Source organism: Cetorhinus maximus, chromosome 16 (genome assembly GCF_964194155.1).
Source record: "Cetorhinus maximus chromosome 16, sCetMax3.hap1.1, whole genome shotgun sequence".
Classification (NCBI taxonomy): domain Eukaryota; kingdom Metazoa; phylum Chordata; class Chondrichthyes; order Lamniformes; family Cetorhinidae; genus Cetorhinus; species Cetorhinus maximus.
Genome location: NC_135894.1, coordinates 105,564,108 through 105,591,981, shown reverse-complemented (window position 1 = coordinate 105,591,981; position 27,874 = coordinate 105,564,108). Strand labels below are relative to the sequence as shown.

The 27,874-nt window shown below is 45.7% G+C and overlaps 1 protein-coding gene across 2 annotated transcripts; it reads left to right on the top strand.

Annotated features, from left to right (window-relative positions):
• The first annotated feature begins 20 nt into the window (after positions 1-20).
• On the top strand, positions 21-27,874 carry ndufv3 (NADH:ubiquinone oxidoreductase subunit V3). 2 transcript variants are annotated; one of them, XM_078560443.1, is made up of 4 exons: positions 21-147; positions 3,478-3,559; positions 11,994-12,773; positions 27,589-27,874. In XM_078560443.1, the coding sequence occupies exons 1-4, from the start codon at positions 103-105 to the stop codon at positions 27,771-27,773; spliced, it is 1,092 nt and encodes a 363-aa protein (XP_078416569.1). In that variant the 5' UTR covers positions 21-102; the 3' UTR covers positions 27,774-27,874. The 2 variants fall into 2 exon arrangements, with proteins under 2 accessions (XP_078416569.1, XP_078416568.1); XM_078560442.1 differs by having other exon boundaries at positions 11,991-12,773.

Genomic DNA, 27,874 nt, shown 5'->3' with positions numbered 1-27,874 from the left:
CAGTGTTCGGCTCCCCCCAGTGTCCCGGGTTTCCGGTCCCCCCTGCCCCGGTGTCCCGGATATTTGGTCCCCCCGGTGTCTGTTCCGCCCGGAGACGGGAAGATGGCGATGCTGCTGCTCGGGCTCGGAGTCCGCGGCCTGCGGCAGGTACAGGGCCGGCCGGTGGGGAGGGGACCCCGGGAAGGACATTCGGCCCGTCCGCTCCGTGCTGGACACGGTCCAATGAATTAATGTGACTGCAGCCGGAGCGGAATCGACATCAAACCAACTGGTGACGCAGGTCATCGTCACCTTGCTGTGTGTGGGATCTTGCTGTGCAGTGAGCGGCTGTTCCGCCCTTTCTGGGACTGACCCTTATTTGGACTGTTTGTCACTGAAGGAATAGCTTTTGTTTCTTGTTCAGCCTGTGGGAGACTCGGGGGGGGGGGTGGGGGTGAGGCTGGGCTGAGGGCCCAGGGACTGTCCTGTATTCCCCCGGGGGGGGGGGGTGAGGCTGGGCTGAGGGCCCAGGGACTGTCCTGTATTCCCCCGGGGGGGTGGGGGGGGGAGGTCATGTTGGGGTTGTATAGAACCTTGGTATCTTTTAAGAAATATTTAATGAGCACTGGAAACGCCACAGCTTACAGGCCTACAGGACAAGTGCTGGAAAATGGGATTAGAATAGATTGGTGCTTGATGGCCGGTGCACACATGATAGGCCAAAGGGCCTGATTCAGTGCTGTAGAACTCTTATGACTCTATTTCTAAAAGCAGTCTGGGCTTTCAGCCAAGCCTCATTATGTATGCCTGGCTGAGAACCCAGACATCTATTACAATAAGAGAACACCTCCTCCCCAGCGGAAACATTGTTTGATTGACAGGTCAGGCTCTCTCAGGTCAATTTCCCTGGAAAAATTTATTAATTTTGCTTCCATTTTTCACCCCTCCATCATTTTCACATGGTCCATCTCTGACACTTCCCTTCCCTTCCTTGACCTCTCTGTCTCAATTTCTGGTGATAGACTGCCCACCAATATCCATTACAAGCCTACCGACTCCCACAGCTACCTCGACTACAGCTCCTCACACCCCGCTTCCTGTAAGGACTCCATCCCATTCTCTCAGTTCCTTCGCCTCCGTCGCATCTGTTCTGATGATGCCACTTTCAAAAACAGTTCCTCTGACATGTCTTCCTTCTTCCTTAACCGAGGTTTTCCACCCACGGTGGTTGACAGGGCCCTCGACCGTGTCCGGCCCATCTCCCACACATCCGCCCTCACACCTTCCTCTCCCTCCCAGAACCATGATAGGGTCCCCCTTGTCCTCACTTATCACCCCACCAGCCTCCGCATTCAAAGGATCATCCTCCGCCATTTCCGCCAACTCCAGCATGATGCCACCACCAAACACATCTTCCCTTCACCCCCCCCCCAGCGGCATTCCGCAGGGATCATTCCCTCCGGGACACCCTGGTTCACTCCTCCATCACCCCCTACACCTCAACCCCCTCCCACAGCACCTTCCCATGCAACCGCAGAAGGTGCAACACCTGCCCCTTTACTTCCCCTCTCCTCACTGTCCAAGGGCCCAAACACTCCTTTCAAGTGAAGCAGCTTCACTTGCACTTCCCTCAACTTAGTCTACTGCATTCGCTGCTCCCAATGCGGTTTCCTCTACATTGGAGAGACCAAACGCAGACTGGGAGACCGCTTTGCAGAACACCTTCGGTCTGTCCGCAAGCATTACCCAGACCTCCCTGTCGCTTGCCATTTCAACACTCTACCCTGCTGTCATGCCCACATGTCTGTCCTTGGCCTGCTGCAATGTTCCAGTGAAGCTCAACGCAAACTGGAGGAACTGCACCTCATCTTCCGACTAGGCACTTTACAGCCTTCCGGACTGAATATTGAGTTCAACAATTTTAGATCATGAACTCTCTCCTCCATCCCCACCCCCTTTCCCATCCCCCTTTTTCCAATAATTTATATTTTTTATATATATTTTTCTTTTCCCACCTATTTTAAAATTATTTCGATCTATCATTTTATCTCCAACTTTTAGCCCATTTCGACTCCTTCCCCCCACCCCACCCCCACTAGGGCTATCTGTACCTTGCTTGTCCTGCTTTCTACCCTTAATGTCACCATTAGCATATTCCTTAGCTAATATCACCACCATCAACACCTCTTTGTCTTTTTGTCTATGACATCTTTGGCAATCTCTTCTTTGCCTCCACCTATCATTGGCCCTCTATCCAGCTCTACCTGTCCCACCCCCCTCAACCAGCTTATATTTCACCACATTTCTATATTTCTTCAGTTCTGATGAAGAGTCATACAGACTCGAAACGTTGACTCTGTCTTCCTCTCCACAGATGCTGTCAGACCTGCTAAGTTTTCCCTGCTATTTCTGTTTTTGTTTCAGATTTGCAGCATCCGCAGTATTTTGCTGCTTTTATCAATTTCACAATGTTTGTTGACTCAAGTTAAGTGGCTTCAAGGGTTTGTGAATTTTTGAGACCTCGAAGGGCCTGGATGATTTACACTGTTATTAACTTGTAATTTGGACTTTTTTTCAAGAGGAAAAACTTCCCAATAAATGATTTTTTTTCCCCCTAGGTGATATTTTTTTACAAATCCCACTTTATACTATAGAACTCATTGATTCTAGAAAGTGTACAGTGGGCCATTGGGGATGGAAGTGACATAGCTTGGCATGGGGAGCAATCAGGGTGGGTGGAAAGACAGAGCTCGGCATAGGGGATACGAGGGGACAGGTAGAGGGGCATGAGGTGGCATGGATGAGGTATGGGGAGTGTTTGGAGTCTGAAGGGCCTTTGTATTTGTATTTTAGCTGGGACAAAGTCCCAGAGCACTGAGGCAGGCCTGCCTCCATACCCAGCAAACCCTGTGACCGTCTCCAAACTGCTTCCCCTGTCGGCTTAAATATTCTTTCATAGGATGTGGGCTTCACTGGTAAGGTTTGTTGCCCATCCCTAATTGCCCTTGAACTGAGCGGCTTGCTAGGCCATTTCAGAGTCAAGCACATTAATGTGGATCTGGAGTCACATGTAGGGATGAAGAAACGGCAGATTTCCTTCCCTAGAGGACATGAGTGAACCAGGTGGGTTTTTACAACAATCGATGATAGTTTCATGGTCACCATTACTGAGACTAGCTTTATATTCCAAACTTATTAATTGAATTGAAATTCCACCAGCTGCTGTGGTGGGATTTGAACCTGCGTCCCCAGAGCATTAGCCTGGGCCTCTGGATTACTAGCGCAGTGACATCACCATTATGCCTCCAGCCTGCACCCACTCCCCAGCAATGAAGATGCGTCTTTGTGGGCACTTCTGATGCGGGCGGGCTAGGCCAGGAATTTTCCCGACTACCCCTATCTGCCTGGAGGATGGAAATCCAGGCCAATGTGTCTCTTTGCAGCAACATGTTCTAGATTCTAACATCAACGAAACACTTGATTCTTTTTAAATCACAGGTGCTAGTGGAGCGGCCGGGGCTTCAAGCAATGACTCTCACCACCAGGGCAACCGGACCACAGAAGAAGAGGAAAGTTGAGGGTAAGGGATGTGAATATTATTCATAGCCAGGGTCTGTTCCTCACACTGGGCACCAGAGACAATCTAACCTCCAGGTTCTGCAAGTAAACTATTTGTATTATAAATAAAGAGCTAAAAAAAACTTCTCCACCAAAACATGCAGCATGGAAACCTGACAACACTGCACTCACTGACACTCAGTTTGGGTTCCATCAGGGTCACTCAGCTCCTGACCTCATTACAGCCTTGGTTCAAACAAGGACAAAAGAGCTGAACTCCCGAGGTGAGGTGAGAGTGACTGCCCTTGACATCAAGGCAGCATTTAATTGAGTGTGGCATCAAGGAGCCCGAGCAAAACTGGAGTCAATGGGAACATAGGAACAGGAGTAGGCCATTCAGCCCATCGAGCCTGCTCCGCCTTTCAGCACAATCCTGGCTGACCATCCATTTCAATGCCTTTTTCCCACATTATCCCCATATCCTTTATATCATTGGTATTTAAAAACCTGTCAATCTCAGTTTTAAACGTCCACAGCCCTCCGGGGGAGAGAATTCCAAAGATTCACAACCCTCTGAGTAAAGACATTTCTCCTTATCTCAGTCCTAAGTGTCTTCCCTCTTATAATGAAATTGTGTCGCCTGGTTCTAGACTCCCCGAACAGGGGAAACATTTTACCTGCAACTACCCTGTCTATTCCTTTAAGCGTTTTGTAGGTTTCAATGAGATCACCTCTCATCCTTCAAAACTCTAGAGAATACAGACCCAGTTTCCCCAATCTCTCTTCATAAGACAGTCCCACCATCCCCAGAACAAGTCTGGTGAACGTTCATTGCACTCCCTCTATGGCAATAATATCCTTCCTAAGGTAAGGGGACTAAAACTGCACACAGTACTCCAGGTGTGGTCTAACCAAGGTTCTATACAATCGAAGCAAGACGTCACTACTCCGGTACTCAAATCCTCTTGTGATAAAGGCTAACATCCCATTAGCTTCCTAATTGCTGCTGCACCTGCATGTTAGCTTTCAGTGACTTATGGACAAGGACACCCAGGTCCCTTTGTACATCTACACTTTCTAATCTCTTACCATTTAGGAAATACTCTGCACATCTGTTCCTCCTACCAAAGTGGATAATCTCACATTTTTCCACGTTATATTCCATCTGCAACATTCTTAACCACTCACTAAATCTGTCCAAATCCTCATGAAGCAGTTTGCATCTTCCTCACCACACACATTCCCAGCTAGCTTTGTGTCATCCATGAACTTGGAAATATTACATTTGGCCCCTACATCCAAATCATTGATATATATGGTGTACAGCTGGGGCCCAAGTAAAAAAAAAAAGTACTGATCCCTGTGGTACCCCACTAGTCACAGCAGCCAACGGGAGAATGGTCCATTTATTCCTATTCTTTGTTTTCTGACTGTTAGCTAATTCTTAATCTGTGCCAGTATATTACCTCTGATCCCATGTGCTTTCATTTTTCTAACCAACCTCCTGTGGAGGACTTTTTCAAAACCATTCTAAAAATCCAAGTACACTACATCCACTGACTTCCCTTTCTCAACTCTGTTAGTAACATCCTCCAAAAACTCCAACAGGTCCGTCAAACATGATTTTCCTTTCGCAAATCCATGTTGACTATGTCCAATCAGACCATTATTATCCCAGTGTCCATTTATCACATCCTTTCTAATAGATTCTATTATACCAGGGGAAAACTCTCCGCTGGTTGGAGTCATACCTAGTACAAAGGAAGATGGTTGTGGTTGTTGGAGGTCAGTCATCTCAGCTCCAGGACATCACTGCAGGAGTTCCTCAGGGTAGTGTCCTCGGCCCAACCATCTTCAGCTGCTTCATCAATGACCTTCCTTCCATCATAAGGTCAGAAGTGGGGATGTTCGCTGATGATTGCACAATGTTCAGCATCATTCGTGACTCATGTCCAAATGCAGCAAGACCTGGACAATATCCAGGCTTGGGCTGATAAGCGGCAAGTAACATTCGCACCACACAAGTGTCAGGCAATGACCATCTCCAACAAGAGAGAACCAATCTCTGAGCCACACATTTAACTCCTTGACTTTATTTACCCTATGCCAGTTTGCCTGTGGCTCAGGTAGTAATTCCAAGATTATTACCTTGGAGGTTCTGCTTTTTAATTTAGCTCCTAACTGTTCAAATTCTCTCAGCAGAACCTCCTTTTTAGTCCTATCAATGTCTTTGGTACCAACATGGACGACGACAACTGCGTCCCTCCCCTCCCACTCCAAGTTCCTCTCCAGACCTGAGGAGATGTTCTTAACCCTGGCGCCAGGCAGGCAACACAGCCTTCAGGACTCATGCTCATGTCTGCAGTGAACAGTGTCTATCCCCCTAATTATACTGTCCCCTACCACTACTATGTTCCTATTTCCTCCCCCCACTTGAATGGCTCCCTGTACCATGGTGCCATGATCAGTTCTCTCATCCCCCCTGCAGTCCCCACTCTCATCCACACAGCTCCAAAGAACCTCGTAGCTGTTGGACAGTTGCAGGGTCCGAGGCTCCTTGACCACTACCCCCTGGGTCCCCAAACCTGCCTCACCTGCAGTCACACCCTCCTGTCCCTGATCACAACTAATTTGAATTACCTAATCTGAGGGGTGTGACCGCCTCCTGGGGCAAAGTGTCCAGGTAACTTTCCCCCTCCCTGATGCGGCGCAATGTCAGCTTGGACTCCAGCTCCTTAACTTGAATCCGAATCTCCTCGAGCTGCAAACACTTGGTGCAGACGTGTTTGCTCTGGATCACCTTGTGTCCAGCAGCTCCCACATGCTGCAGCAGCAACACATCACCCATCCTACCATCACTATTGTATTTTATTTAATTTATTAATTCATTATTCTAGTATTCCTGCTCTCTACACTTTATTGTAATTAATTTTTTTTATACCAGTATCGATCTTATACTTAAAAGCTATTTCTAAGAAAAAAAGACTAGAGACTAAACACAAACTAAAGGCCTTACTTTTACTTTAAAGACTAGAAATACTCACCAATCCTACTCATCAATCAGCTGCTTTCCCTGCACTCACATCACGTTGTTGTTTGTGATGTCTCTCCGCCACTGGTCTCACTGCAGTTAGGACTCTCAATCCAAGCCTTTTATCCTCTCCCGCTCAAAATATACAATTTTGAGCCTTAGTAATAAAATAAACCTTAATCACTTACGAGATACTCACCAATTAACCAGCTTCTTCTCCTGTAGCAGAGCTAGAATCAATTCCTCGAGGCTGAAAACGTTTAGACAAAAGCAGCCAAACACCTCTTTCCCTTCCTCCGCTTAACTCCCCGAAGCACTCAACTCTGGCACTCTACAGTAAATCGCACTCAAGTACTCCACAATCATTCACTCCCTCCACCACTGACGCACAGTAGCAGCAGTGTGTACCATCTACAAGATGCACTACAGGAATTCACCAAGGCTCCTTAGGCAGCACCTTCCAAACCCACGACCACTACCATCTAGAAGGACAAGGGCAGCAGATAGATGGGAACACCAGCACCTGGAAGTTCCCCCCCTAAGTCACTCACCATCCTGACTTGGAAATATATCACCGTTCCTTCACTGTTGCTGGGTCAAAATCCTGGAACTCCCTTCATCACAGCTCTGTGGGTGTACCTACACCACAGGGACTGCAGCGGTTCAAGAAGGCAGCTCACCACCACCTTCTCAAGGGCAATTAGGGATGGGCAATAAATGCTGGCCCATGCAGCGAAGCCCAAATCCCATGAAGGAATTTTTAAAAAGGGGTGAAATATGTGCTGTGTGTCTATCTGTCTTTGTCAGTCTGTCTTTGTCTCTCTGTGTGCATCTGTCTGTCTTTGTCAGTCTGTCTTTGTCTCTCTGTCTTTGTCTCTCTGTCTTTGTCTCTCTGTGTATGTCTATCTTTGCTTGTGTGTGTCTACCTGTGTGTGTGTGTCTGTCTTTGTATGTGTGTGCGTATGTTTGTCTTTGTATGTGGCTGTCTGTCTTTGTGTGTCTGTGTGTGTGTGTCTGTCTGCCTTTGTCTGTGTGTGCGTCTGTCTGCCTTTGTGTGTGTGCCTGTCTTTTTCTGTGTATCTGTGTGTCTGTCTTTGTCTGTGTGTGTGTCTGTCTTTGTCTGTATGCGTGTCTTTGTCTGTCTGTGTATGTGTGCGCACGTGCATGTGTGTCTGTGTGTGTGTGTGTGTGTAGGTAGCTCTGTGAAATGCTGGATGTTTCCCCTAGTTATTGGCCTAGAGTTTATTGGTTACAGTTTCGTGGTCAGGAACTACTGTTTGTACTTTAGCAATGATATGTCTTTTATTTTAGAAATGGAGCACATTTCCTTTAATGTGTTCGTGGGATGTGGGTGTCACTAGCTAGGCCAGCATTTATTGCCCATCCCTAGTTGCCCTTGAGAAGGTGGTGGTGAGCTGCCTTCTTGAACTGCTGCAGGCCATGTGGTGTAGGTACACCCACAGTGCTGTTAGGGAGGGAGTTCCAGGATTTTGACCTAGTTTGATTCTTACTCAACTTTCTTGCAGTTTGGTACACCTGAGTGTCTTGCTAGGCCATTTCAGAGAGCATTTAATAGTCAAACGCATTGCTGTGGGTCTGGAGTCACATGTAGGTAAGGTCGGCAGATTTCCTTCCCTAAAGGACAATATGAGTGTTTAGTGATCAGCATTAGTCAGGGCCTTTGTATTACCTGTGCAGTAGCATTACCACCATGCTCCTGTTCCTCCACATGCTTGTTGCAATGTCACTTGTGGACACCAAGTTGTGTTAGTGTTTCCTCTCATTGTGCAGTCTAGACAGTTTAATATTCTGATTGTAATCTCAGGGAGGGGTTAATGGGATGGTCCAGTGATTGGTTTCTGTTTCTAGATTCCATACTGATTCTGAAGCTGATTCTTTGAAAGGGTTTAGTCCCACATCCCTGCTCTTTGTCCGTAACCCGGTCAGTTCCTCATTCTCAAATCCCTCTCTGACTGCCTTTTAAAATTATTTATGGAGTCGGCTTCTACCATCTTTTCAGGTCAACTGCTCCAACCCTGACAATTCTCTGAGTGAAAAATTCTCTTGTCTCCTCTCTAGATTTTTTTCCAATGATTTTAAATCCATATTCTCTGGTTATAGACTCATTCCCTAGAGAGAATAGATTTCCTCTATGTACCCAATCAAAACCTCTCATCATTTTAAAATTAAAAACTTCCATCATCAGGTACCTCTCTCAAACCTTCTCTGTTCAAAGGAGAACAGTTCTAACTTTTCCATTATATCTCCTATAACTGAGGTCCCTGATTCCTGGCAACTTCCTGGTAAACCTCCTCTGTAGCCTTTCTCAGGCTTTTACACCTTTCCTGGAGTGTGCTGCTCAGAATTTTCCACAATACTCTAGCGGAGGCCTAACCAGTGATCTCTAAAGTCCGAGCATTATCTCTTTGCTTTTAGATTCTATCCCTCTATTTACAAATCCAGGAATCCCATGTGCTGGTTTAACCATCTTATCAACTGGTCCTCCACCTTTAAGGTTTGGTGTTTATGGACACCAAGGTCTTTCTGCTAATCTACATTAATAGTGTAATGTGCTTCCCTATTCATTACCCAAAGGGCATCACTTTACACATCACTGCATGGAAATCCATCGCCCATTCTTCTGTACATTTTGCCGTCCTGACTATGACATTCTGGAGTCTATAGTGACTCTCTTCATTCTCTGCTACATTGTGAAGTTTCCTACCAGCTGCTTCTCTCCACCCAAATCTAGTCACTTTATAAGAGTTAAAAGGAGCAAGAGACCCAAATGTGACCCCTGGAAAACATCACTGCAGAGCATCTCCCGATCCAAAACCCATCACCACCATCACCCTTTATCTCCTGTCACTAAGCGAATTCTCTCTCCTTAACCACCATTTTCCCTTGAGTCCATGGGCTTCCACCTACTTAATAAATCTCCTGCATGGCACTTTATCAAATGCCTTCTTTCTCTCTCCCACTGCCTCCCTTCATGCTCTCTCTCTCTTGCAGCCTCTCTATCTCTCTCCCCCACCCCCTCACAGTTTCTCTCTCGCGCTAGCTCACTCTCTCTCTCTCTCTCTCTCTCTCTCTCTAGTGTTGTCGCTGGACTAGTAATCCATGCTAAATGGGATATATTTCAGATCTAGCAGTTCAAGGCTGGGCATCCATGAGGTGCTGTGGACCATCAGCAGCAGCAGAATTGTACTCAAACACAATCTGTAACCTCAGGGCCCGGCATATCCCCCACTCTACCATTACCATCAAGTCAGGGGATCAACCCTGGTTCAATGAAGAGTGCAGGAGGGCATGTCAGGAGCAGCACCAGGCACACCTAAAAATGAGGTGTCAACCTGGTGAAGTTATAACACAGGACTACTTGCGTGCCAAACAAACTAAACAGCAAATGATAGACAGGGCTAAGCGATCCCACAACCAATGGATCAGATCTAAGCTCTGCAATCCTGCCACATCCAGTCATGAATGCTAGTGGACAATTAAACAACTCACTGAAGGAGGAGGCTCCACAAATATCCCCATCCTCAATGATGGAGGAGCCCAGCACATCAGTGCAAAAGATAAGGCTGAAGCATTTGCTACAATCTTCAGCCAGAAGTGCCGAGTGGATGATCCATCTCGGCCTCCTCTGGAGGTCCCCAGCGTCACAGATGCCAGCCTTCAGCCAATTCGATTCACTCCACATGATATCAAGAAACGGCTGAAGGCACTGGATACTGAGAAGGCTATGGGCCCTGACAGCATTCCTGCAATAGTACTGAAGATTTGTGCTCCAGAACTTGCTGCGCTCCTAGCCAAGCTGTCCCACTACAGCAACAACACTTGCATCTAACTGGCAATGTGGAAAATTGCCCAGGTATGTCCTGTACACAAAAAGCAGGACAAATCCAACCCAGCCAATTACCGCCCCATCAGTCTACTCTCGATCATCAGTAAAGTAATGGAAGGGGTCATCAACAGTGCAATCAAGTGGTACTTGCTTAACGATAACCTGCTCACTGATGCCCAGTTTGGGTTCTGCCAGGGCCACTCAGCTCCTGACTTCATTACAGCCTTGGTCCAAACATGGACAAAAGAGCTGAACTCCCGAGGTGAGGTGAGAGTGACTGCCCTTGACATCAAGGCAGCATTTGACGGAGTGTGGCATCAAGGAACCCTAGCAAAACTGGAGTCAGTGGGAATCGGGGAAAATTCTCCACTGGTTGGAGTCATACCTAGCACAAAGGAAGATGGTTGTGGTTGTTGGAGGTCAGTCATCTCACCTCCAGGACATCACTGCAGGAGTTCCTCAGGGTAGTGTCCTCGGCCCAACCATCTTCAGCTGCTTCATCAATGACCTTCCTTCCATCATAAGGTCGGAAGTGGGGATGTTCGCTGATGATTGCACAATGTTCAGCACCATTTGTGACTCCTCAGATACTGAAGCAGTCCATGTCCAAATGCAACAAGACCTGGACAATATCCAGGCTTGGACTGACAAGTGGCAAGTAACATTCGTGCCACACAAGTGTCAGGCAATGATCATCTCCAACAAGAGAGAATCCAACCATCGCCCCTTGATGTTCAATGGCATTACCATCACTGAATCCCCCACTATCAACATCCTGGGGGTTACCATTGACCAGAAGCTGAACTGGACTAGCCATATAAATACTGTGGCTACAAGAGCAAGTCAGAGGCTAGGAATCGCGTGACGAGTAACTCGCCTCCTGACTCCCCAAAGCTTGTCCACCATCTACAAGGCACAAGTCAGGAGTGTGATGGAATACTCTCCACTTGCCTGGATGAGTGCAGCTCCCACAACACTCAAGAAGCTTGACACCGTCCACGACAAAGCAGTCCGCTTGATTGGCACCCCATCCACAAACATTCACTCCCACCACCACCAACGCACAGTAGCAGCAGTGTGTACCATCTACAAGTTGCACTGGAGGAATTTGCAAAGGCTCCCTAGACAGTACCTTCCAAACCCACGACCACTACCATCTAGAAGGACAAGGGCAGCAGATAGATGGGAACACCACCACCTGGAAGTTCCCCTTCAAGTTACTCACCATCCTGATTTGGAAATATATCACCGTTCCTTCACTGTCACTGGGTCAAAATCTTGGAACTCCCTCCCTAACAGCACTGTGGATGTACCTACACCACATGGACTGCAGCGGTTCAAGAAGGCAGCTCACCACCACCTTCACAAGGGTAACTAGGTATGGGGAATAAATGCTGGCCCAGCCAGTGACACGCACATCCTGTGAATGAATAAAAGAAAATAATGCATTTGTTCCTGTTTGTGCTTCCCTTAAATGGCAAAGCTGTGGTGGTGGCAGTAGATAGAGCTGGACTGCTGAGCAATGAGATGGCAGTGCAGTGTGCTGACCCTTGTCCTTCACTGTCTGTCACACAGGAGCTGAGGCTGCTGAGATCAGGAACAGAGATTGCCGTATTCAAACTTCAGAGATAACCAGCACAGAACGAGCAAACCTTTTATCCAAGAAAACAGTGCTGCTTTTTCCCAGGAAGGATCCTGGCCCAATGCCATTATTGGGAGAGAGACTCTGGTCTGCACAGAGCATTCCAGAAGGTGGGGAGAGGTCAGTGGCAGCCAATTACTTATCAGCCACAGGTTTACTGCTGGCATCTAAGTCAGTTGCTGAGGAAGAGTCCAGCTCGAGCTCAGACTCCAGTTCAGACTCGGATGAAGAAACTGTGACTGAAGATGCCGTGAAGACTCTAGTTGAATTTCCAAAGCGTGATCCTGTCTCCTACACCCAAAACAGGGGTGCTGAGTGGACACGGGGAAGGGAAGAGGCGTACCGAGGAGAACTGGTCAGGAAGCCACAGGAAGTCTCTGGCGATGTCAAAGTGTCAGTCTCCAAGAACTCGGCTCCGTCAGAGCTGGGCAAGGCGGAGGAGAAAGGAGCACAAGCTGCTCGTCTGGAATCGACAACACACGGGAGCCCTATGTTGTCAAGCAGTGAAATCTGTGCTGGAGCCATAACTACAGTAACAAAACCAGGAGCAAGTTCTCCACCAAAAGCCAAATCCATAACTCAAGACACCACAGTAAGCAGCCCACCAAAAGAACGGGTGCTCCCAGCACAAGATGCGACTCCGGATCCAGAGCACAAGTCAGCTGAGGAGGGAACTCCAGAACCTACTGCCCCAGCTTTAGCCGAGACAACACAGGGTACTCAACTGTTTCTACCTCCAGAGTGGGCTCTATTAACTGATGGTCACTGGCTGCAGTCAGGGAAGAGTGAGGGCAGCGTCCAAAAGTGAATGTTCAAAAAGATTTAGAAAGCACCTCATACAGACTTTTAAAATACTGTGAGGACAGGCACTGTCTAAAGGAACAGTGAGCTGAATGGGAGAATGAGTATAGAATTAAGCAGCCATTTGCAATTTTAGTATCAGAGGGATTTTTGTGTATACTGTCAAGCTAATACTGTGCCTGAGTAGCAACAGGGCTGAGGGGGACAGAATCAGAGGTGAACGATTGCTGAAATAAAAACAAAATGCTGGAAATTCTTGGCATCTGTGGAGAAAGAAACAGAGTTAACGTTTCAGCTCTATGACCCTACATCAGAATGCTGAGGCAAGTGAATGAACGTTGTGGAGAGTGAGAGTCAGAATCACAGAACGTGTGCACTGTGGGTAAGCTGAGATATTCTGGAGTTTTGCTTAGTTCTTGCTTGACAGCAGGAATAAACTTTCATTTGGGATTTGAAATGCTCTTTGGATGGAGATAGTAACATCAGCAGTAACAGTCAGTGGTCGGTGGAGGGGGGGTTGGCGGTTGGTGAGTGACTGTAAAAATAGGAGGAAGTTATGTTAAACCTGTATAAAACTCTGGTTCAGCCTCAGCTGGAGCATTGCGTCAAACTCCGAGCGCCACACTTTAGGAAGGATGTGAAGGCATTAGAGGGGATGCAGAAATGATTCATGAGAATGGTTCCAAGGACGAGGACTTCAGTTAAGTGAACAAATTGGACAAGTTAGGACTGTTCCCCTTGGAGAAGAGAAGATTGAAAGGAGATTTAATAAAGTATTCAAAATCATGAGGGGTCTGGGCAGAGTAGATCGAGAGAAACTGTTCCCATTGGTGGAAGGGACGAAATCGAGAGGGCACAGATTTAGGGTGATTGGCAAAAGAAGCAATGGAGATGAGGAAAATCTTTATTTACGCAGCGAGTGATTAGGATCTGGAATGCACAGACAGGGCAGAATGAGAGCAAAATAGTGCGCGATGACATCGGGCAAGCTAAGGAACTCTGCCATTCTTACCTTATCTGGCCTGCATGTGGCTCCAGTCTCACAGCAATGTGGTTGACTCTGAAATGGCCTAACAAGCCACTCAGTTGTATCAAACCGCTACAAAGTCACAAAAAAGGAATGAAACCAGACGGACCATCCGGCATCGACCTAGACACCGGAAATGACAACGGCAAACTCAGCCCTGTCGACCTTCAAAGTCCCCCTTACTGACACCTGGGGGCTAAATTGGGAGAGCTGTCTCACAGACTAGTCAAGCAACAGCCTGACATAGTCATCCTCACGGAATCATACCTTACAGATAATGTCCCAGACTCCAACATCACCATTACCATCCCTGGGTATGTCTTGTCCCACCAGCAGGACAGACCCAGCAGAGGTGACGGCACAGTGGTATACAGTCGGGAGGGAGTTGCTCTGAGAGTCCTCATCACCGACTCCGGACCCCATGAAGTCTCATGGCATCAGGTCAAACATGGGCAAGGAAACCTCCTGCTGATTACCACATACCACCCTCCCTCAGCTGCTGAATCAGTGCTCCTCCATGTTGAACACTAGCCATCACCCCTTGACATTCAATGGCATTACCATCACTGAATCCCCTGCTATTAACATCCCGGGAGTTACCATTGACCAGAAACTGAACTGGACTAGCCATATAAATACTGTGGTTACAAGAGCAGGTCAGAGGCTAGGAATCCTGCAACGAGTAATTCACCTCCTGACTCCCCAAAGCCTGTCCACCATCTACAAGGCTCAAGTCAGTAGTGTGATGGAATACTCTCCACTTGCCTGGATGAGTGCAGCTCCAACAGCACTGAAGAAGCTTGACACCGTCCAGGACAAAGCAGCCCCGCTTGATTGGCACCACATCCACAATCAGTCATTCCCTCCACCACTGATGCATGGTGGCAGCAGTGTGTACCATCTACAAAATGCTCTGCAGGAACTCATCAAGACTCACTCTCTCTCTTCCCTCCCCTTGTGGTCCCTCTCTTTCCCTCCATTCGTGGTAGTACCACATCAAGAAACGGCTGAAGGCACTGGATACTGCAACGGTTATGGGCCCTGACATTATTCCAGCAATAGTACTGAAGACTTGTGCTCCAGAATTTGTCACACCCCTAGCCAAGCTGTTCCAGTGCAGCTACAACACTGGCATCTACCCGGCTATGTGGAAAATTGCCCAGATATGTCCTGTGCTCAAAAAGCAGGACAAATCCAACCCGGTCAGTTACCGCCCCATCAGTCTACACTTGATCATCTGTAAAGTGATGGAAGGGGTCATCAACAGTGCTATCAAGTGGCACTTGCTTAGCAAATACCTGCTCACTGACGCTCAGTTTGGGTTCTGCCTGGGCCACTCAGCTCCCGACTTCATTACAGCCTTGGTTCAAACATGGACAAAAGAGCTGAACTCCCGAGGTGAGGTGAGAGTGACTGCCCTTGACATCAAGGCAGCATTTGACCGAGTGTGGCATCAAGGAGCCCTAGCAAAACTGGAGTCAATGGGAATTGGGTGGGGGGGGGGGGGTTGAATTCTCCCCTGGTTGGAGTCATACCTAGCACAAAGGAAGATGGTTGTGGTTGTTGGAGGTCAGTCATCTCAGCTCCAGGACATCACTGCAGGAGTTCCTCAGGGTAGTGTCCTCGGCCCAACCATCTTCAGCTGCTTCACCAGTGACCTTCCTTCCATCATAAGGTCAGAAGTGGGGATCTTGGCTGATGATTGCACAATGTTCAGCCAGCGAAGCCCACATCCTGTGAAGGAATAAGTAGTTTTAGTGAGTAGAACTTGTGGCTCTCCAAAAACCAGAGAGTATAGAACAGTTGCTGGTGCTCCCTGTACCCCTGCTGACAGTTTGACTGGTATACCTCCAAGTCTAGGTGGAAGCTGGGGCATATTTACAGAATATTAAATGTTGCAAAAATTAGCACAATCCTGAATTGATAGGGAGGGGCTGAACAAAATTTGCACAAACATATCTGAATGGAGTGACTTAATCTGCATGAACGTATCTAAATGGAGTGACTCAGTTTTCACTAATATATCTAAATGGAGTGACTCAGTTTTCACTAATATATCTAAATGGAGTGACTCAGTCTGCATTAATGTATCTGAATGGAGTGACCTAATCTGCATGAACGTATCTAAATGGAGTGACTCAGTTTTCACTGATATATCTGAATGGAGTGACTCAGTTTTCACTAACATATCTGAATGGAGTGACTCAATCTGCATTAATGTATTTGAGTGGAGTGACTCAGTCTGCATTAATGTATCTGAATGGAGTGACTCAGTCTGCATTAATGTATTTGAGTGGAGTGACTCAGTCTGCATTAATGTATCTGAATGGAGTGACTCAGTCTGCATTAATGTATCTGAATGGAGTGACTCAGTCTGCATTAATGTATCTGAATGGAGTGACTCAGTCTGCATTAATGTATTTGAGTGGAGTGACTCAGTCTGCATTAATGTATCTGAATGGAGTGACTCAGTCTGCATTAATGTATTTGAGTGGAGTGACTCAGTCTGCATTAATGTATCTGAGTGGAGTGACTCAGTCTGCATTAATGTATTTGAGTGGAGTGTTTGTTAGTGTTTTAATGAATTATCCGAGTACAAACTTGGGTCAGTGATAACTGAATATCCAAAGGAGGATTTCAGAGATTGCAGATATAATGCCCAGTGAGTATACCACTGTATGTGCTGTAGCACAGTCATATTTTTTTCAGCTCATTGTGCTTTTGCCCATCTGCTGGTGTGAAGCTGATTATAATGTGTTTAAAATCCTTGAGTTGTCTGTGCATCAGACAGTCAATTGCTGAGCCTCCATTTGATTATTAGATAGCTGATATTTATCTGGACTGATTTAAAGGACTATGATGGTTGGATTATTCTGCTGACCTTGTTTCTTCTCTGCTTTACCTTCCCTCCTGAAAGCATCGATTCTCACTGGGATACATGGCAATATAGAAAGTGTTAGAAATAAGAAAAGCAACTTCCACCCAGTTTGCCTTTTACTGTCTTGGTAATTGTATGATAAGAACATAAGAAATAGGAGCAGGAGTAGGCCATTCAGCCCTTCAAGCCTGCTGCACATTCTGCCTCTGATCTTCTTCCTCAACTCCACTTTCCCTCCCACTCCCCATATCCCTCGATTCTGCAGGGACTGCAGCGATTCAAGAAGGCAACTCACCACCACCTTCTCAAAGGCAACTAGGGATGGGCAATAAATGCTGGCCCAGCCAGCAAAGCCCACATCGCATAAATGAATAAGAAAAGAATTCCCCTTGCAATAAAGGTCAACATGCCATTTGCTTTCCTAATTGCTTGCTGCACCTGTATACTAGCTTATTGTTCCATGTAAAAGCACACCCATCATCAACACTTAGAAGTTCCACACTTTCTAAAAAATATTCTGCTTTGCAACCAAAGTGAACATCCTCACACTTCCCCAGAATATATTGCATCTACCATCTTGTTACCGATTCACTTAATCTGTCTATATCTCTTTGCAGCCTCTCTCTGTGTCCTTCGCGCAATTTATATTCCCACCTAGCTTTGTATCATCATACAATGATAATAGTTATTGACTGATCGCATCGATCAATTTCAATCAACTAGCCTATAACAGACCCAGACATGAAATGAGGAAAATCACCAGTCTTGGAAAAGTTTGGGAACCATTCTGTTGAGGCTATGAACATGGGAACAGAAGTTGGCCATTTGGCCCATCGAGCTTGCTCTGTCATTCAATTTGATTATGGCTGACCATCTGCCTCAATGCCACTTTCCTGCACTATCCCCATATCCATTGATGTCATTAGTCTCGAGCAATCTATCAGTGTCTATCTTGAACCTGCTCAATGATTAAACTTCCACAGCCCTCTGGGGTAGAGCATTCCAAAGATTCACCTCCCTCTCGAGTAACGAAATTCCTCCTCATCTCAGTTTTAAATGGCCTGTCCCTTATTCTGAGATTATGTCTGGTTTTTAGACTCACCGGGAGGGGAAACATTTTATCCACATCTACCCTGTCACGCCCTGTAAGAATTTTGTAAGTTTCAATGAGATCACCTCTCATTCTTTGAAACTCTAGAAATACAGTCCCAGTTTCCTCAATCTCTCCTCATAAGACTAACCTGCCATCCCAGGGATTAATCTGGTGACCTCCATTGCACTCTCTCTATGGTAAGTATATCCTTCCTTGGGTAAGGAGACCAAAACTGTACACAATACTCCAGGTGCGGCCTCACCAAGGCTCTATATAATTGCAACAAGAAATCTTTATTCTTCTACTCAAATCCTCTTGCAATGAAGGCCAACATACCATTTGCCTTCCTAATTGCTTGTTGTACCTGCTTGCTAGCTTTCAGTGACTCATGAACAAGGACACCCAGGTCCCCTTGGACATCAACACTTTCCAATCTCTCACCATTTAAGAAATGCACTGCCTTTCTGTTTTTTCTACCAAATTGGATACCTTCACACTTATTGACATTATATTCCAGCTGCCATGTTCTTGCCCATTCACTTTGCCTGTCCAAGTCCCCTTCAACATAAGAACTAGGAACAGGAGTCGGCAATTCAGCCCCTCGAGCCTGCCCCACCATTCAATACGATCATGGCTGATCTCATTTCGGCCTCAACTCCAATTTCCTGCCCTCTCCCCATAACCTTTCAACCCGTTACTAATTAAAAATCTGTCTATCTCCTCCTCAAATTTATTCAGCGTCCCGGCATCCACTGCACTCTGAGATAGTGAATTCCACAGATTCACAACCCTTTGAGAAAAGCAATTCCTCCTCATCTCTGATTTAAATCAACCACCCCTTAGCCTAAAACTATGGCCTCTCGTTCTAGAATGCCCCATAAGGGGAAGCATCTGCTCCACGTCTACTTTGTCTATCCCCTTTAGCATCTAATATACCTCAATTAGATCTCCTCTCATCCTTCTAAACTCTAGCGAGTATAGGCCTAAACTGCTCAATCTCTCCTCATAAGACAAGCCCCGCATCTCTGGAATCAATCTAGTGAACCTCTTCTGAACCGCCTCCAGTGCAACTACATCCTTCCTCAAATAAGGGGACCAAAACTGTGCACAGTACTCCAGGTGTGGCCTCACCAATGCCTTGTACAGTTGCAACATTTCCCTATTTTTATACTCTATTCCTTTAGCAATAAATGCCAAAATTCCATTTGCCTTCCTTATTACCTGCTGTACCTGCATACTAGCTTTCACTGATTCATGCAGGAGGACACCCAGATCCCTCTGCACTGAAGCATTGAAAGCCTCCTTGCATTCTCCTCACAACTTAGAGTCCCAGCTAAATTAAAAGCAAAATAATGTGGATGCTGGAAATCTGAGAGAAAAACAGAAAATGCTGGAAAAACTTGAAACGTTAACTCTGTTTCTCTCTCCACAGATGCTGTCAGACCTGCTGAGTTTTTCCAGCATTTTCTGTTTTTCTTTCTTACAGTTCCAGCTAGTTTTGTGTCATCAACAAATTTGGAAATATTACATTTGGTCCCCACATCCAAACCATTGATATAATTGTGAACAGCTGTGTCCCAGCACTGATCCTTGTGGTACCCCATGAGTAACAGCCTGCTATCCTGAGAATGACCTGTTTATCCCTACCCTCTGTTTCCTGTCCGTTAACCAATTCTCAATCCAAACCAGTCTATTACCCCCAGTCTTGCGTGCTCTAATTTTGTTTACTAACCTTCTCTGTAGGACCTTATCAAAAGCCTTTGGTGTACAAGGACACCCAGGTCACTGTGTACATCCACATTTCCCAATATTTCACCATTTAAATAATATCCTGCAATTCATACTTATCCACGTTATACTGCATCCTCACCACTCACATTCCCACCAAGTTTCGTGTTATCAGCAAACTTGGAAATATTACATTTGGTTCCCTCCCCCAAATCATTGATTTAGATTATAAATAGCTGGGGCCCAAGCACTGATCCCTGCAGTACCCCGCTAGTCACCATCTGCCACTCCAAAAGAGACCCATTTATTCCTACTCTCTGTTTCCTGTCTACTAACCAATTCTCAATCCATGCCAATATATTACCTCCAATCCCATATGTTTTAATTTACACACTAACCTCTTATGTGGGAATTTATCAAAAGCTTTCTGAAAATCCAAATACACCACATCCACTGGTTCTCCCTTATCTATACCGCTAGTTACTCCAAAAGCTCCAGTAGGTTTGTGAAACATGATTTCCCTTTCATAAATCCATGTTGACTTTGTCTAATCCCGTTGATATTTTCTAAGTGTCCTGTTATCACATCCTTTATAATAGACTCCTGCATTTTCCCTACCACTGATGTTAGGCTATCCGTTCTGTAATTCCCTTCCTTCTTTCCTCCCTTTTTTAAATAGTGGGGTTACATTTACCACCCTCCAATCTACTGGGACTGTTCCAGAATCCACTGTATTTTTGGAAGATGACAAACAACACATCCACTATTTCCACAGCCACCTCCTTTTGTACCCTGGGGTGTAGATCATCAGGCCCTGGGGATTTATCAGCTTTCAGCCCCATTAATTTCTCCAGCACTATTTTCTTTAATAATACTAATTTTCTTCAATTCCTCCTAGACCTTTGGCTCCCTACCATTCCTGGGAAATTATTTGTGTCATCCTCTGTGAAGAGAGAACTAAAGTAGTTGTTTAATTGCTCTGCCATTTCCTTGTTCCCTATTATAAATTCTCCCATTCCTGTAGGGTACCTTCATTTGTCTTCACTAATCTCTTTCTTTTTACATACTTATAGAAGCTTTTACAGTCTGCTTTTATGTTCCTTGCAAGTTTACTCTCATACTCTATTTTTCCCCCTTAATCAATCTCTTTGTCCTCTTTTGCTGAATTCCAAACTGCTTCCAATCCTCAGGCTTCCTATTTTTTCTAGCAACTTTATATGATTCTTCTTTGGATCTAATACTATCCTTAATTTCTTTTATTAGTCATGGTTGGGCTGCTTTTGCTATTGAGCTTTTGCACCAGAATGGAGTTTATAACTGTTGCAATGCATACATTCATTCCTTAAATATTAGCCATTGCATATCCACTGTGAAGCCTTTTAATGAAGTTCCCCACCTATTTTAGCCAACTCATGCCTCATACCTTTGTAGTTTCCTTTGTTTAAATATAGAACCCTAGCCTCAGATCGGACAACTTCACTTTCCATCCTAATGAAGAACTCAATCATGTTATGGTCACTGTTCCCTAAAGGATCCTGCAGAATGAGACAATTAATTAACCGCTTCTCATAGAGTCCTAGGGTTATACAGCACAGAAGCAGGCCCTTTGGCCCATCGTGTCACTATTGCACTGATTTCATCCTTAACTAACAACACCACCCCACCTCCTATTCCTTTTTGCCTGTCCTTCCTAAATATCAGGCACCCTTGGATATTCAGTTCCCAGCCTTGGTCACCCTGCAGCCACGTCTCCGTAATCGCAATCGTATTGTACCCGTTTACATCTATTTGCGCTGTTAATTCATTTACCTTATTGCGAATGCTCCGTGCATTCAGATACAGTGTCTTTAGACTTGTCTTTTAACATTTCTTTTTGTATTATGGCCCTATTTGCTGCCAGCTCTTGTTTTCTCTGCCTTCCACTTTTGCTTTCTACTTTTCTGACTTTTATTCCTGTCTTTGCTTCCCTCTCTTGTGTCTGCCCGCTCAAGTTCCCATCCCCCTGCCAATCTAGTATAAACTCTCCCCCCCCGTACTAGTGAGGATATTGGGCCCGGTCCTGCTGGGATGCAACCAGGTCTCATCTTCCCCAGAATCAGTCCCAGTGCCTCAGGAATCTAAATCCCTCCCTCCTGCACCATCTCTCCATCCATGCATTCATCTGGCCTATTCTCCTATTCCTGATCTTACTGGCATGTGGCACTGGGAGTAATCCTGAGATTACTACCTTTGAGGTCCTGATTTTTAATTTGTTTCTTAGCTCCCTATATTCTGCTTTCAGGACCTCATCTGTCTTTTTACCTTTGTCATTGGTACTGATATGGATCACAACCTCTGGATGTTCACCCTCCCCCTTCAGAATGTCCTGTAGCCGCTCTGAGACATCCTTGACCCTGGCACCAGGGAGGCAACGTACCATCCTGGTGTGATGTCTGCAGCCACAGAAATGTCTATCTGTTCCCCTTATGATAGAATCCCCTATCACTATCGCTCTCCCACTCTTTTTTTTCTCCCTCTCTGTGCAGCTGAGCCACTCATGGTGCCACAGACTTGGCTCTTGCTGCATTCCCCTGAGAAACAATCTCCCTCAGCAATATCCAAAATGGAAAATCTGTTAGAGAGAAAGAAGGATGTAGGGGACCCTTACACTACCTGCCTAGTACTTTTACCCTGTTGGGTGGTCACCCATTCCCTTTCTGCCTCTGCACTCTTTACCTGTGGTGTGATCACCTCACTGTACGTGCTTTCCAGGAAGATGTCATCCTTGTGGATGCTCCACAGCGACTCCAGCCACAGTTCTAGCTCTGAAACGCAGATTTTGAGCAGTTGCAGCTGAAGACTATTCCTGCACACATTGTCGCCCTGGACACTGGAAGTACCCCTGATTTCCCACATCGCACAGGAAGAGCATTCCGTGTGGCTGAGCTGTCCTGCCATGACTTACACTTAAATTATTCCCTTTACTTTTACTTTCTCTAGTTTAGAGAATATTAAGGGCAGTAGAAATACTCATCAGGTCCTACTTACCAAGGCTGCTGCTCCTCTTTCTGAGGAAAGGTAGAAAATGAAAGGAGCACCTCCTTCCCTCTTCAGTGAACTCCCTGTCTCACCAAACTCCAACTTAAGCACTCTAATGCAGCCCAGAGTAGCACTCCAGTGCAGACAAGACAGCACTGTAGATGGCCTGCTTTTATGTTGTCTGAATCTAGCTTCTGAAAAGCTTCTGTTTAAGTCAGTTATCTAATTAACTAGCTGCAGCTGCAGCTACAAGCAGAGCCTGTAAAACCCCTGTTTTAAAGCTGGACTAAAACTCACCTTCCCCCAATCCAAACAGCAACTTTTAGTTAGTTTCTAAATTAAAGAAAGACTAGACTTTAGATAGAAATTCACCTTTAAAAGTCTTTATCACCAAACTCCAACTTAAGCACTCTAATGCAACCCAAAGCAGCACTCCAATGCTGAAAATGCACATGTCAAAGCTTCTTGTCACAAGCCTTGCATTTCAATAGCAATACTGTGTCCATGTGCTCATTGACATTGCTAGCCTAGTCATCAATGAACTGCTAAAGGAAGCCAAAGAGCTTTGCGCTGCAGCACTATATCCTGGTGATCTAGACATGCCACCATTGTCTGAATCAGTATTCATTGAACTTATGAACTCAGCAACGTGCTCAGTTGAGTTCAGTTTTAACAACACCATGTATATCCAAATGGTGTTGCCATGGGATCCCCTCTAGGCCCAGGTCTCTCAAACATCTCCGTTGGTTTCCACGAGAAATACGTCTTTAATGGAATGACACCCAACTTCCTACCCCTTCCGTATTTCCAATATGTAGATGATACATTTGCTATATTTGAATCCACAGCAGTATGTAAGAATTTCCTTACACACCTTAATAGGCTCCATTCTGTGCTAAAGTTCACCTTTGAAACGGGGCAGTCAAATGAGCTCCCTTTCCTTTACGTGCTCGTTGAGAAATCTACAAGGGGTTCTCTACCACGGTCTACTAATGCTACCTTCACTAGTCAATACACGTGTTGTGATTCCTACAGTTCCACATGCTGTAAGATTGGTCTTATCGGCAACCTTGTAAATAGGACTTGAGCCTTTCACCATGAAAGCTTGATGGTGAAATAAGGCACATCAAAGGCACCCTGCAGGATAATGGCTATCCCGATCAGATTGCTGCTCACTGTATATCTCACAACTCATGAATGGGCCTAAAGCTGCCACATTTGGTCCTGAAAAGTGCCCAGTTTATCTCAGATTACACCGGAAGGACAAAGTATCTCAAAATTTTGAGCAACAGATGAAGCTAGCCATTTCACGCTGCTACGATGCAGCAGCAACACAAGTGGTATTCGGCACTAACAAGATGCTGCCATCAAACCAAAAAGCCTGTTGCACACAAATGAGTAACGTGGCACATGAATTCCAGTGCCGGTGTGAGGCCATACCTCCCAAATACTGGAGGATCGTATTAAACAGCCGCTGTTCACAATGGGCAGGGTACAGACCGTACCCAACCAGCCTATGCTTGCAAAACTCAAAGCACAGTGTCCAACATTAGATGTGATTCCGCGATTGGACAGCATTTGCTAAACAATCCTGAGTGTGCTAAAAATTATGCTGACAACCAATTTAAGATTATCAGTTGGGCTCACAGTGTGACCCACTTACGTGTGCTGGAAGCCACATATATTCACACACATGGCCCTGTCCTTTGCAGACAGAAAGAACATGTCCACACATTGCACCTGTTTGAGCTAAACAAAATAAGTAAGTGACAGCCATTCCCTGGTTCATTCCCCAGGGTAATGCCTTGGCCAATCAGAGTCAGCCTGCCTGGTTTGAGTTTAAACAAAACTTGGCAATTAAATGTCATTCATCAGTTAACTAGTGCATTCTCCATGGCAATGCCTTTACCAATCAGAGCCCACTTTCCAACTAATCAGCACGTTCTTCTCATGAAGTAGAAATTGTTGTTCCCATTAAATTTGGTATTCTTGTGAATTGTCCGGATGAGTGCAAGACGAAAAGCTTCGACAATGTCCTTTCTCAGCGATATCCGAGTACTAATCACCAAATGACTATAGTTTATTTTGTTCAGATTTAAGCCCCTAGTTTCAGAATGAACTATATCACTTTCAAACTAAATGTAAAATTCAGTGATTTATGGTCACTATTTCTGAAAGGTTCCTTTAGAGCAAAGTTAATGATTAGTCCTTTCTCTTTACATAAACTAAATTTAAAATAGCCCGATCCCTAGTTGGTTCTTCAACATTCTGTTCCAGAAACCCATCTTGTGCACACTCCAGGAATTTATCCACAGCATTAGTGCTAATTAGATTTACCCAGACTACATGTAAATTGAAGTCGCCCATTATTACTGTATTACCCATGCTACATGCAACTCTAATTTCCTGATTTATACTGTGCCCAACATTACCACTACAGTTTGGTGGCCTATAAACAACTCCTTATAAACAATGTTTGCTGCCCCTTGCTGTTTCTGAGCTCCATCCAAACTGATTCTACATCTTGATCCTTCAATCTGAGATTGTCTCTCACAAATATACTGATCTCATCCCTTATCAACAGTGCTACCCCACCTCCTTTTCTTTTTTACCTATCCTTCCTAAATGAGGAATATCCTTGAATATTCAGTTTCCATTCTTGGTCACCTTGTAACCATGCCTCCATAATGACAATTAAATCATACCAATTTACCTCTATTTGTGCCTTTAAATCATCTACCTTGTTGAGAATGCCACATGTTTTCAGATAGAGTGCCCTTAACTTTGTCTTTTTAACATTATTCTGCATTCTGATCCTATTTGATGTTTGCCTTCGCTTCATCTGCCTTCTAATTTCACTTACTACTTTTCTACTTCCTGTTACCGGTTTTGCTTCCTCCAATCTGAGCTTCCGCTTATGTTCCCACCCCCCTGCCAATGTAATTTAGACCATCCTCAACAGGTTTGGCAAATCTCCCTGCAAGGATGTTAGTCCCAGCCCTGCTAAGGTGCAACCCGCTCATTTTGTACAGGTCCCAGCTGCCCCAGAATGCAGAATTTCTACCACATATAGATATTCCTCTAAGACACAAAAACCCAACAGGAAAGGTGAATCAATCAACTGTGGCTAACGAAAGAAGCTAAAGATTGCATTAGATCAAAGAAAGTGGCTTACATGATTGCCAGATAAAGTGGTAAGCCTGAGGATTGGGGGGCAAATTAGAATCCAGCAAAGGATGACCAAGAAACTGATAAAGGGAAAAGAGAATGTAAATTCAAGCTAATGAGAAACATAAGGATGGACTGTAAAAGCTCCTTTAGGTATGTGAAAGGAAAAGATTCGCAAGGACAAATGTGGGTCCATTACAGGCGGAGACTGGGGAATTTATAATGGAGAATAAGGAAATGGTGGAGAAACTGAACAATTGCTTTGTGTCTTTCTTTATGGAGGAAGATACAGAAAATCGCCCAGAAATGCAAGATAACCAAGGGATTTGTGAAACTGGGGAACTAAAAGAAATGAGTATTAGTAAAGAGGCAGTACTCAAAAAGTTTACTGGATTGAAGGTTGATAAATTCCATAGACCCGATGAGCTACATCCCAGAGTGCTGAAGGAGGTGGCTGTAGAGATAGTGGACGCATTAGTGGATATCATTCAAAATTCTATAGATTCTGGAAAGGTTCCTGTGGACTGGAAAGTATCAAATGTAACCCCATTATTTAAGAAGGGAGGGAGAGACAAAGCAGTGAACTACAGACCTGTTAGTTTGACATCAGTTCTAGGGAAAACTTTAGAATCTAATATAAAGAATGTGATAACTGGACACTTAGAAAATAATGACATGATTGGGCAGAGTCAACATGATCCATCTCGGCTCCCTCCTAAGCCAAATAGTGGCACCTCTAGTGTTCTTTCATGCTCAGGCCCAGCTTGGGAATCAAACACGGGATACTCCTGGAGGCTGGGATACTCTGGGAGGCTGGGATACTCTGGGAGGCTGGGATACTCTGGGAGGCTGGGATACTCTGGGAAGCTGGGATACTCCTGGAGGCAGGAATACTCTGGGAAGCTGGGATACTCCTGGAGGCAGGGATACTCCTGGAGGCAGGGATACTCCTGGAGGCAGGGATACTCCCGGAGGCAGGGATACTCCTGGAGGCAGGGATACTCTGGGAAGCTGGGATACTCTGGGAGGCTGGGATACTCTGGGAGGCTGGGATACTCTGGGAGGCTGGGATACTCTGGGATACTCTGGGAGGCTGGGATACTCTGGGATACTCTGGGAGGCTGGGATACTCCTGGAGGCTGGGATACTCTGGGAGGCTGGGATACTCTGGGAGGCAGGGATGCTCTGGGAGGCTGGGATACTCCTGGAGGCTGGGATACTCTGGGAGGCTGGGATACTCCTGGATGCTGGGATACTCTGGGAGGCTGGGATACTCTGGGAGGCTGGGGTACTCCTGGAGGCTGGGATACTCTGGGAGGCTGGGGTACTCCTGGAGGCTGGGATACTCTGGGAAGCTGGGATACTCTGGGAAGCTGAGGGGAGGTAGTGGCATGGTGGTATTGTCACAGGACTAGTATTCTAGAGACCTGGGGACCTGGGTTTGAATCTCACCACGGCAGGTGGTGAAATTTGAATTCATTAAAAATCTGATGATGACCATGAAACTATTGTCAATTGTCATAAAAAACCCATCTGGTTCACTAATGTCCTTCAGGGGAGGAAATCTGCTGTCCTTACCTGGTCTGGCCTACATGTGACTCCAGACCCACAGCAATGTGGTTGACACTCTGAACAAAGGCATTTAGGGATGGGCAATAAATGCTGGCCTAGCCAGTGTCGCCCACATCCTGTGAACGAATAAATAAAAACTCTCGGAGGCAGGAACGCTCTGGGAATCTGGGATACTGCCAGAGGCAGCGATACTCGGTGTCGGTTAAGAACATTTTCTGAAAGTTAATGTTTTTTGTATCTGTGCAGAGTCAGCGGGAAAGCCTGTCCAAGAGTCTGCCGAGGAGTCTGTCGAGGAAGTGTTGGACACCTCCTCCTACAAGAACACGCAGCACCATGATTACACTCCACTAACCTTTGTAGATCTGGACGTGGAGATGGCAAAGTACAGGTTACCTCAGCCCTCCTCAGGAAGGATGTCTCCTCGCCACTGAATCCTCACACTCTGTGGTCAGCTGGTGCCTCAAGTAGGCAACAATATATACAGAACACAAGATAGAGCTAAGCCTAAATAAAAATCACATGTTGAAATGTC